The sequence below is a fragment of the Orycteropus afer genome, unplaced genomic scaffold, assembly GCF_000298275.1.
Source record: "Orycteropus afer afer isolate SDZICR_OR568_19922 unplaced genomic scaffold, OryAfe1.0 scaffold00322, whole genome shotgun sequence".
NCBI lineage: Eukaryota > Metazoa > Chordata > Mammalia > Tubulidentata > Orycteropodidae > Orycteropus > Orycteropus afer.
Genome location: NW_006921909.1, coordinates 817,578 through 830,424, shown reverse-complemented (window position 1 = coordinate 830,424; position 12,847 = coordinate 817,578). Strand labels below are relative to the sequence as shown.

The 12,847-nt window shown below is 37.6% G+C and overlaps 1 protein-coding gene across 1 annotated transcript in view; it reads left to right on the top strand.

Annotated features, from left to right (window-relative positions):
* Positions 1 to 12,847, top strand: part of CEP128 (centrosomal protein 128) — a 641,642-nt gene that overhangs the window by 126,372 nt on the left and 502,423 nt on the right. Inside the window, exons 8-11 of the mRNA XM_042782443.1 lie at positions 647 to 733; positions 4,131 to 4,205; positions 6,158 to 6,290; positions 12,709 to 12,840. Of these exons, the coding sequence (XP_042638377.1) occupies positions 647 to 733; positions 4,131 to 4,205; positions 6,158 to 6,290; positions 12,709 to 12,840 (427 nt within the window). The remainder of the gene's footprint in view (positions 1 to 646; positions 734 to 4,130; positions 4,206 to 6,157; positions 6,291 to 12,708; positions 12,841 to 12,847) is intronic.

Here is a 12,847-nt window from a genome sequence, read left to right as displayed (position 1 = left end):
GCCACGGTTCCTGCCGATCTTGGGACTAACTCTGGACTTGAACTAGTGGTGTGCTGTGTTATTTGATAATATTGGGACTGTGCCATTTTATTTGGTGGTTGTGGGCTCATTAGCTTAAGCAGCCAGCAGCTGCCTAGCGAAGAGATACCTAGCTCCAATGGGCCAGGAGTAAAGAGGCAGAGCTAAAGCACAAGGTCGAGGGGCTTTATGCAGCCTCTAGAGCTGGCACGTTGAACTCGGACTTGTGGCCTCTAAAACTGTAAGAGAATAAGTCCCTGTTTGCTCAAGCCATCCATTTGTGGTATTTTCTGTTAGAACAGCAGAAGCAACCAAAACAAGCAGCAAGTTTGTTTGTTCTCTAGACACTTGTTAGCTAGCTAGGCTCTGTAAATATGTAACAAAATTCCCAGAGATGAGAAAAAGTGAAACAAGATAGAAATTGATTATGAAGATTAGGAAGTAAGTTATATACTTGATCCCCACTAAAATGTTCTTAGAAATCCAGTGATTGAGCAGATTGTAATTCATTTGTAGATTTTGTCATAAGCATATCCTTCTCAGCCTTTTCTTAGTAAATATCACCAGTGACTTTCTGTTTAACAAAATTTTTTGAATAATATATTTATTCCCAATTGTTTTCATTTAGGCACTGAATAAACAAGAAGCTAAAGCAGATGACAATGAGGGAGTAATGAAAAATAAGCTAAGACAAACGGAAAGCGAGAAGAGTCAAGTAAGATTTTGCAAGTTATCTTTCAAAGAGTAATAATGCTTTTTGGGTTCAGTGATATTTGTTGAGTGCCTTGAGAAATATCTCTGAGATCATTTGTTGTAGCACAATGAAGCCTACGATTGGATGTGGATTTACTTGGTTTGATGTTCTACACTCTTCTAATTGTCCTGGAAACGCACACAGCTTTGCCAACTTGTTGTGTGTGGTTGCTCTGCTTTCCTACAGCGAGTGGAACTCTGTCTCTCCTACCTGGGGAATATGTAAGGAGCTTGGCTTTGCTGCAGGTTTAGGAAAGACCTGTTGTTTGAAGGCTGGCTATTTTGCATATATTCATTTCCATTATAGAATATAGACATAATGAACAGTCTTGCCCTGAAAACATTCCCTATTCTCGTAAATGCTAAGGATCCTTGATATAAATTCATGTCTGTGACCATGTGCAGCCCAGTAGTAGAGAGTTAGAAAGGAAATCAGAGGCAGATAAGTAGACCGAAGGGTGAGGCCAACTTAATGCATAATGGCCTAGACATTTGACTTGATTTAATGTTCTTTTCTCTAAATCACTTTTTTTTTTATCTATGCTTAAGTTCTTTCTTTCATTTCACTCACCTGTGTGAAGTTAAATACTGCTTCCATGCTGACTTGTAAGAAGGCAAGCTACGTTAGGTTGGGAAGTTTGCCCTTTGGTGGTTGAGGCTGCTTGTGTTACGTGGGGAATATGACCAGCATGGACCTTAGTCAATTCCAGTGGCATCCTGGATTGAATTTCTCTTTATTTATCCATAGAGCCAGATGAACAGCAATGAATAATGCCATTTATTTTATGAGCTAAATGTACAATTAAAAAAATTATATAACTGGAGTTTTAAAAAAATTATGAAATAATTATAGATTCATCTGATGTTGTAAAAATATAAACGTATGGAGAGATCCTGTATGCTCTTTACTCAGTTTCTCTCAGTAGTAACATGTTACATAACTGTAGTTCATTGTCAAAGGAGCTCTGGTGGTGTAGTGCCTAAGGCACCAGAAGGTTGGTGGTTCAAACCCACCATCCACTCTGGAGGGAAGACTGGGCAATCTACTTCCATAAAGATTCACTGCCTCAGAAACCCAAAGGGGGTTGCTGTAGGTTGGAATCGACTTGATGGCAGTGAGTTGGGTTGTTTTCTTTAGTTCATTATCAAAACCAGGAAAACTGACATTAGTACAATCCCTTAGAGTTTATTCAGATTCCAGTAGTTTTACATTTGTTCATCTCTCTGTGTGTATCTGTATCTGTGTGTGTATTTATATGCAATTTTATTTCTTGTGTGGATTCATTTTACTACCACCACAGTCAAGATACAGAATTCTTTCATTACCAGTAGGCTCCCTTGTGGTATTACCCCTTGATAGCCACACCCACAACATGTACAATTTTAAAGGACTAGTATATAGATGGGAGCTCTGATGGTTTAGTGTCTAAGGCATTTGACTGCTAATCAGAAGACTGGCGTCTCAAACCCACCAGCTACTTCTTGGAAGGAAGATGAGGCAATCTACTTTTGTAGAGAAACCACCTCAGAAACCCAAGGGGGGGTTGCTGTGAGTCAAATTGACTCGACAGCAGTGAATTGAATTTTTTTGTTGAGTACATAGATAGTGGTTTGTTCGAATGAAATAATAATTACTAAGGACGGCAGTTCAAAGCCCCGCAGCTGCTCGGCAGAAGGAAGATGAGGCAGTCTACCTTCCATAGAGATTTAGAGCCTTGGAAACCCAATGGGGGGTCTGTATGAGTTGGAATCAACTCACTGGCAGTGCATTTATTTCTAATTTAACTAAAAACATCTTAATATAAACTTGTGATTTTATAAAAGAAACTTATTGTTACAGAGTACTAACAAAAGTGTTATTGTGTACCATCTAGTTGGTTCCGACTCATAGCAACTCTGTACTGCAGGGTGGAGCTGTACCATTGAGTATCCCAGGCTTTAGTCCTTATGGGAGCAGACTTCTGGGCTTTTTCTTCCTGCAGAGCCACTGTGGGTTCATACTGCTGACCTTTCAGTTAGCAGCAAAATGCTTTAACTATATGTAAGCTCTGCGCTTTTAACAAACTGGTATCCATCCTATTACATTTTCCAATTAGAAATAGGGTAGCCACATGCTGACTTTGTAGAGTATTTATTTATCTAACTAGCCTCTCTTTCCATGGACATTTATCTAGTTGCAGTGTTGTTTAAACAATTAAAAATGTCTTAGTCTCATATTTTAAAATCTCAATTGAAATGAAATTCTTGGAATATGAAATTACCAATTAGAGGAAATGTACTTTGAGTTATTGGGTCCCTGCAGTGTTTATTCTAATTCAGTTCAGTTGATAGTATATGTGATAATTTAAAGGAAAAAAAAAGTTTTAAAACTCAGATTACAATGTTTTAAAGCTGGAGGGGACCTTCACTAAAAATAATCAAACTTGTTACTGTCGAGTTGATTCTGACTCATCGTGACACTACAGGACAGAATGGAACTACCCCAGAGGGTTTCCAAAGCTCTAATCTTTACAGAAGCAGATTATCACATCTTTCTTCCATGGAGTGTCTGGTGGGTTCAAACCACTGACCTTTTGGTTAGCAGCCAAGTGCTTAACCATTGTACCATCAAGGATTTTTGGAAGGGACCTTTGTTGTTGTTGTTATGTGCCGTTGAGTCGGACATGACTTATAGCAACACCTCCTTGGGTTTCCGAGGCAGTATCACTACAGAAGTAGATTGCCCCATCTTCCTTCCGAGGAGTGGCTGGTGGGTTTGAACTTCCAGCATTCTGGTTAATAGTCAAGTGCCTTAGGCACTATGCTTCCAGAGCTCCTGGAAGGGACCTTAGAGATTGTCAAATACAAGATCCTTATGTTAGAGATGACAAAATAAAGGAATGAGGAGAAGAGTCTTACACAAGATCCTGAGGTCTGGTCCAGTTCATTTTATATTATGCAATTCACATTCTTTTAATAGAAGTATTAATAACTGTTTATAGCAAGATTTTGCATATTAACTTGGAGGCGAGAATGGGCAGACTTTGTCTCACCTACTTTGGTCATGTTGTCAGAAGGGACCATTCCTTAGAGAAGGATATTATGCTTGGTAAAGTAGAGGGTCAGTGAAAAAGGGGAAGACCCTCAACAAAATGGATTGGCACAGTGGCTGCAACGATGGTTTCAGGTGTAGCAAGAATTGGAAGGCTGGCACAGGAGTGGGGAGTGTTTCGTTCTGTTGTATACAGGCTCACTGTGAGTCAGAGCCAACTCTGCGGCAGCTAGCAACAACAACATTAGCTCTAAATAGCTTTAACCTTTGCCTGTAATAATTTAGTTTTGCCCCACTGGATATTTAAACATTTTTCTTTATCTTCTAGCTTGAACAGGAGTTGGAGCGATCTCGAAGGTTATTGAATCAATCAGAAGGCAGCAGAGAAACACTTATGTGTCAGGTAAGTCTATGCAAGCTATGCACATATGCTTTTCTGTTCAATCACAATTGAATCTCCTCTATCATGTCTCTATGAAAGATTAAAAAAAAAAACAGCAGTTCTAGAAAAATCTTTCCTTAATGAATGTGTTGTAGCACATTGAAGCAAAAGATGAAAATCTTCTCAGGAAGATGCAGAGAAAGCTAGTGCAGCACACAGGTCCAGGCCAGGTGGCAGTGTTTCTTGCTGATTGCTGCTGCAATTTACTACTTATTTCTCTCACAGCATGGCCAGTAGAGAGAGAGACTGAATGTGTAAGGTAAAATTTCCCCCAGAGCTTAATTTTATTGCAGGAGGCCTTCGAGGCAAGGAGGAAGTAAAACACATGAAGCAAACCTATGCATGTTCAAGTTACTTTGAATGCTTCATTGTCATATATTCAGGTTTTCAGGATGTCAGCTACCCCATTTTAACCAAAGATAAGGCTTAATTTCTAAGCATAACATTTTGTGCTCATTAGCCCATAATAGGAGTTTGGCACTTCTGATATTTAAAGTTCAATAACTTTAAATAGGCATCTTATATACACTAGAAAAAGGCATGTGGGTTTTTAAGTGCCTCTCTGCCTATGTTTAATATAAACTGCAAATACACACTCCTTTCTTTTGAAGTGTGTGTTACATAACTCATCTATATAATTGCTTCGTAGGCAAACACGTCAGGCATTGTAGATGTTTAGAAGGAATACTGCCTATTGACAATTGGTGCTGGAAATACACTGTAGCACCTGTTTTATAAAACCTTTAAAAATGTTCACTGACTTTGTTCTGTAGCCAGTGGCCACATGGAATTAATGTTGGCAGAGTTCAGACTTTCTTTTTTGGTGGTTTGTGTTTGTATTCAATTCTGTTCTGATTTTTTTTGGAACATTGACTCAGTCTCTAATTTCAGTTTTTGAAGCAGGAGATTTCTGTGTTAAAATTGTCATTGTGACTTTAGCTGAATCTTTTGGCCAATGCTAACTTTATTTATTAAATAAAATACAGTATCTGCTGTATGCTAGGCCTTTGCTTATCTCTAGAAATACAAAGACGGAGAGAGAGAGTGAGTGCCCTCCCTCAAGGAGATCCTAGTTTATTCAACAACATTTATTGCTCATTTATTTTGAGTACTGTTCTGATAGAAAAATATGCCAAATCATGATCCTTTTATTTTAATTTACCAACTACAGGTAGTTCTTGACTTACGACAGGGCCCTGTTCCGATGACTCTGTTGTCAGTTGGTTCTGACATGAGTCAAATACCTCCTTTTAATTTTTAGTTTTCATTATTATTGCCTTTTATTATCTGTTATCTTTGTAAATCCAATCTTTGAACATCTGAGAATGAACGTTTGAGAATGGTAACATCAGCAAATTATGGGCGACAGCACTGTATGTAGTACATGTTCCTAATGATCAGATGCACACACAAAAAAAGAAACACAGACAATCTTAAGTGCCATTCATTATAACTCGAATACATCATAAGTTGAGGACTACCTGTAATAGACTATGTTCACATGGAGGATATTAGGTAAAAAATATAAAAACCATGAAAATATGCAGTACGTAATTGGGAGTAGTTTGGGTTAATAGTGCTGCAGTGGACTGTGTCAGAATAAGTGTTTTTTTTTCTTTTTTCTTTTTTAAATATGGTCACATTCTTTTTCATAATAGACTCACTAAGGAAAAGACATTTATTCTTTATGGAAGGGATGGGAGGAATGAAGAAATGGAATGAACGACAAACAATTCCATGTTATTTGATAGAGCAGGGAGATTAATTTGGCTTCATTTTGTTTTCACAGTAGCTCATTAGATGGAAATTTTTTCCCCAATGGCAATAATTGGTAATAATTTGTAAGCTGAATTAATTTTTTTCCTGCTGTCGAAAACTGATAATAGTTTCATTTTTGACATTTTTTTATTTAGATAGAAGAACTGCGTACACAACTAATAAAAGCAGAAGGCGATCGAAAGGGTCTACAACATCAGGTATCTCAGATTTCTAAACAACAGTCAGACCATCGGGATGAGCAAGCAGATGACTGGAGGTTTAGGAGAGGTAAAACTCTGATTTATAAATGTCTTTTTGGTTTCTTAGAAAATGGAATCTTTGAATGGTGCAAACTGTTTGCATGCTTGGCTGCTAATCAAAAGGCTATCAGTTTGAAGAAAAGCCTGGTGATTTACCTCTGGAAGGTCAGCCATTGACAGCTCTCCGGAACACAGTTCTGGCTGACACATGTAGGGTCGCCCCAAGTCAGAAGCAACTGGATTGCAGCTGGGGTCAGAGGGCATTTGTTCTATTGTGCTATTGTCATCGTATCTGTTTTGTTGATCTATTGCAAGGTTTTCCCACAGGTTTAGCATAATCTAGCATTCCATTCTGATACTGGCTGTGCCTGATTTCTAAACACATTTGAGCTTTCAGATCTACTTACCTCATTGGACTTTTTCTTAGAAAGATCCTGCAAAGGATCCATCCATTTTGGTCATTTCCTTTCTTGTCTTTTTAATGACCTCTTGCTTTTTTCTTGTATGATGTTCCTGATGTCATCTTACAAGTTGTCTGTTTTTTGGTCATTGGTGTTCAGTGTATCAAATCTGTTCTTCAGATTATCTCCAGATTCAGGTGGGGTATAATCAAGGTCATATTTTTGCTCTTGTGGACTTGTTTGAATTTTCTTCAGCTTCATCTTGAACTTGCATATGAGCAATTGATGGTCTTTTCCACAGTCAGCTCTTGAACTTGTTTTGACTGATGATGTTGAGCTTCTCCATTGCCTCTCTCTATAGATGTAGTCAATTTGATTCCTGTGCATTCCGTCTGGTGAGGTCCACTTGTATAGCTGCTGTTTATGTTGTTGAAAAAAGTTATTTGCAATGAGTAAGTTGTTGGTCTTGCAAAATCCTGTCATGTGATCTCCGAAGTCATTTCTGTCACCATGGCCATAGTTTTCAACTTCCAGTGATTCTTCTTTGTTTCCAACTTTTGTGTTGCAATCACCAGTAATAATCAATATATATTGATTGCATATTTGGTCAATTACAGACTGCAGAAGTTGGTAAAAATCTTCAATTTCCTTGTCTGTGGCTTTAGTGGCTGGTGCATAATTTGAATAATAGTCATATTAACTGGTCCTCCTTGTGGGTGTATTGATATTATCCTATCACTGACAGTATTATACTTCAGGACAGATCTTGAAACGTTCTTGTTGACGAGGAATGAAATGCTGTTCCTATTTGATTTGTCACTCATAGCATAGTAGACCACATAATAATCTTTTTCCAAATGGCTAATTCCAGTTCATTGAAGCTCACTAATGCGTAAGATATTGGTGTTTACCTGTTTCATTTCAGTTTTGACAACTTCCAATTTTCCTACATACATACTTTGTACATTCTATTATTTATGGATATTAGCAGCTGTTTCTTCCCATTTTGAGTTGTGCCCCATCAGCAAATGAAGGTCCTGAAAGCTTTATTCCATCCACATCATTAAGGTCACCTCCACTTTGGGGAGAGGGCTCATCCCCCTCGTATTTGGAGTGTATTTCTACCTTAGGAGCTCACCTTTGGGCATTGTAGCAGACAGTGTTTCAGGGCTATCCATAAAGTTTTCCAGTAATATATCAGACAGTGTTTCACTGCTATTCATAAAGTTTTCAATGGCCAACTTTTCCAGAAGTGTATGGCCATGTCCTTCTTCCCAGTCTGTCTTAGTCTGGAAGCTCCACTGAAATGTGCCCACCATGGGGGACCCTGCTGGTATTTGAAATACCTACCAGGGAGCTCTGGTAGCGTAGTGGCTAAGACACTTGCCTGCTAACCAGACGGCTGGTGGTTCAAACCCACCAGCCACTCCTCAGAAGGAAGGTTGGGCAATCCTACTTCCGTAGTGATACTGCCTCGGAAACCCAAGGAGGGGTTGCTATGAGTCGGGCCGACTCGGCACATAACAACAACAACAACAACAACAACCAGTAGCATAGCCTCCAGACTCACAACAACACGCAAGCCACCACAACATGACAAACTGACAGATGAGTGGTGGGATATTGACACTGCCATCCTAATATATTTATATTCCGTTAAATTCACTTAACTTTGATGATATTGGAATTCAATATTATTTACTGTTTAATATATTTTCATTTGTTTATAAAAGTAAAATCGTGTACTTTTAATTATACATCAAATTTTCATTGAAATATATGTGAGAACTCTCATTGTGTTTGAAAAAGACTTCTTTGACACACTTCTTATATGTTTTGATGCCTCATAGAATCTAGTTATTTTCAGTGTAATCCTTTGAAGACTGGAAGAATCCTTATTTTCTTTACAGCATACCAAGTCTTTAAAAAAAATGTCTTTGAAAGTTCATTTTTTTCAGTATCTTAATGAACTTCATCTTTTTGAAAAATTCTGTATTGTTTTGATCCTTATAAAATATTTATATTATTTAGAAACAATACTTCATAAGAAAGTACTCTCATTGTCATATTCCAGCTGCTGTTTATTCCACAGCTCACTGAAGAATGGCTTCCACCCCTGCTTCTAAAGTAGACCTCTCTTGGTTTACTTGTGAACTCCTCAATCAAATTCAAAGGAATCGTTACATTATTTACTTTACTTGACCCCTTTTACTTCCCTTCCTTCTTGAAAGCTTGCACTGACTTCAATGCCACCACCCTTTCTCGGTTCCTTTGCCATAATTGTTTTCATGCTTCTTATTGGAATCTTTTCCCTTTATGTTTATGCTTTATGCTTTAAACACTAGTATTGTCTAGTAAGGGAGCTCTGGTACAGAGCACAGTGCCTAAGGCATCTGACTGTTAATCAGAAAGTTGGTGGTTCAAACCCACCAGCCACTCCGCAGAAGCAAGACTAGGCAGTCTACTTCCATAAAGATTTACCACCTTGGAAACCCAATGAGGGTTGCTATGAGTTGGAATCAACTCAATGGCAGTGGGTTTGGGTTTTTTTTTTCCTTTTGATTTTTATTGTCTAGTATCCTGTTCATGGATTTTCTCACTCAGTACTTTTTCCTAGGGCTTGCTATATTTATCTCGTGTTTTAGCTGTCACCTATAAATGCTGATCCCTGAGTCACGCTCTGCTCTCTCTTCTGACCTTCAGCCCCTCAGATGTGGTTGCTCACTAGACATCTCCATATGTGATTCCACAGAATGCTCAGTCAACACATCAAAAAGGGAATTCATCCTCCTCTTAAAACTTGCTTTTCTTTCCTCATTCAGTTGATGGCATCATCTTCTATTCAGACATCCTAAAATCCAAACCTTAAACATATCTAATAGGAGAACTGATACCAATCCTACTCAAACTATTCCAGAGCATAAAGAAGGATGAAATCCTACTAAATTCATTTTATGCAGCAAACATAATCCTGGTACCAAAATGAGGCAAAACACCACTAGAAAGGAAAATATAGACCAGTGTCCCTTATGAATATAGATGCAAAACTCTTCAACAAAATCCTAGTCAATAATATCCAATAACATATCAAAAAATAATACATCATGAACAAGTGGGATTCATACCAGCTATGCAAGGGTGGTTCAACCTTAGAAAAACAATCAACATAATCCATCACATGAGTAAAACAAAGGAAAAGAACCACATGATCATATCAAACCATTTATAATAGCTACCAAAAAGAGCAAATACTTGGGAATAAATCTTACCAAGGTCACAAAAGACTTATACAAAGAAGACTTCAAAACATTGTTTCAAGAAACTGTAAGAGATTTACATAATTAGAAGAACATACCATGCTCATGGATAGAGAGAATGAACACTGAAAATGTCAGTACTACCCAAAGCTACCTATACATTCAGTGCCATCCTGATCTAGATTCCATTAGCATTCTTTAAAGGCATGGAAAAATCAATCACTTATTTTATATGGAAAAGAAAGAGACCAGGGATAAGCAAAGCACTACTGAAGAAGAGGAACAAAGGAGGTCTCACACTCCAGATCTCACAACCTCCTATACAGCCACAGAAATCAGAACTGCCTTGTGTTTTATACCATGACAGACACATAGACTAGTGGAACAGAATTGAGAAACAGAAATAGATCTATCCACCTATGCTCAGCTCATCTTTGATAGTGGGTCAAAATCCATTAAATGGGGTTGAAATAGTGTCTTTAACAAATGGTACTGGCAGAAAGATGAAACAAGACCCAAATCTCACACCATATGCAAAACCTAACTCTAGGTGGATCAAAGACTTAAATATGAGCCTAAAACTATAAAGTTCATCAAAGAAAAAAAAAAAGACCCTAATTATGGCATAAATAGACTATCAAGCATAACCCAAAATGCACAAACAGCAGAAGGTAAACTAGATCATTGGAATCTTCTAAAAATTAAATTCTTAAGTACGTCAAAAGCTTTCTCCAAAAGAGTAAAAAGAGACCCTACAGTTTGGGAAAAAATATTCAGCAATGATAGCTGGCAAGGGTCTTATCTCTAAAATTTATAGGAAACTCCAGCAACTCAACATCAAAAAGACAAACAACCCAATTGAAATTGGGCAGAGGACATGAACAGACACTTCACCAAAGAAGATACTCAGGCAACCAACAAACATGAAGAAATGTTCACCATTAGCCATTAGAGAGATGCAATTCAAAACAACCATGAGATACCATCTCACTCCAGGATTAATAGCAAAGTTTAACAGGACAGAAAATAACAATGCTTGTGGGGATGTGGAGAGATTGGAACTCTCATACACAGCTGGTGGCTCTGTAAAATGATATATATATATATATAATGACTGTGGAAATCAGTATGGTGATTCCTTAAAAAGTTGGAAATAGAAATACCATTTGATCCAGCAGTCCCCTTATTAGATAGATACACTAAAGAGTGTGAATTGATATATGCACACCCATATTCATCTCAGCACTTTTCATGATATCAAAGAGATGGAAACAACCCAAGTGCCCGTCAACAGAGGGATGGATAACTGAGCTGTGGTCAATACACACAATGGAATACTAGGCAGCACACAAAAATGCATATTTTCGGATTGGAGACCTCTCAAGGGTGGGTAAACTATAGTAGACCCTGGGCCAAATCCAGCTCACTGCCTGTTTCTGTAAATAACTTTTATTGGAACACAGCTACTCCTTTTCATTTATTCACTGTCTTTGGAGGCTTTCATGGTACAGTGGCATAGTTGAGTAGTTGTGACAAAGACCATATGTCTTAAAATACTTACTGTCTGCCCTTTGCAGAAAAAGTTCACTGGGCCTTGGTCTATGGGATACATTGTAAACTCCTAGCAAGGTATAAAACTCCCTACTGCCTCTCTCTGTTTTCTTCCTTATTTGATATGTAATTATATAGAACAACTTTGTTTACCTGAATGTAGAATACAGTCTTGTACCTCTGTGCTTTATGCTGTTTCCTTTTCCTGAAATAACACTTAACTCCATCTCCTTTGCTTGGTGAACTTTTGTATTCCTTCTTTAAATCTGAGTTCCCAATTTTTCCTACTTCAGGTTCTCATCAAGATAGAGTGAATCACTTCTTTGTACTATTTCTGTATAATGCTTATGTATCTGCCAGTGCTATTGTCATGATATTAAAATGCCTCTGTGTCTTCCATTCTAAGATATACAATTTTGAACACTTTAATATTTCTAGAGTTAAGACGTGTCCTAGCATGATCTAATATTTTGATCTGCAGTGTTTGCTCTATTCTTTCTCTCTCCTATCCTTCCTTTTGTAGAAAAATAACAGTTCAAATGCATTGTTTGTGTTCTAATTGTTAACATCTTTGGTTTATAAATTTACTTTATGTATCTTGTTTCTGTTCTTAGACTTCAATTCTTTCAGGATTAATCTTTGTATTTGAAGGAAATGGTACAAGAGTGCATCATAGACCAAAGTGTTTCATGTTGAATTAAGTACTAAATCAAGTTATGTGGTTTTATGTTATAATTTCATATAGTTGTGTCCAGTGTTAGAATTACTGAGTTGGTGATCCCTCACTGTTAGAGATTGATCAGCATCACTTGTTTATGAAAAACATTTTGTTGTGTGCAATTCAGTAACTTTATTTAGATGGAGTTGCTTAGTTGAAGATTTCCTTTCTATATTTTTGTTCTTTAGAGCTGGAAGGAAGAATGTAGGAATGTGAAGGTAGTTACAGAAAAAAAGTGTAGGATTTTTCTGAAATAAATTGTACTGCAAATCAGGTTAACACTTTAACGAATAGTATCAAAGTGAAATAATATTGGGTGACACAGTAATGTATATATTTTTGAAAACTCTGTGAGACATGAAACAGTAGACTGCAGCGTCTACAAATCCTGTTGAGTGACAGTGTCAATAAGTGGATCATGTTAGTCAGAATATGAAAACATTGGCTCAGTACCATTTGACAGTACGTTCTCTTGTGAATAAAGAGCAAACCTTCTAGCTTTCCATTTTATCTTTTAAGGGGTTGAGCGGGAGAAACGGGATCTGGAGAAGCAGATGTCAGATTTGAGAGTGCAGCTGAACTTCAACACAATGGCGTCTGAGTTGGAGGAGGTGAAGCGGTGCATGGAGAGGAAAGAGCAGGAGAGAGCGCGTCTGGC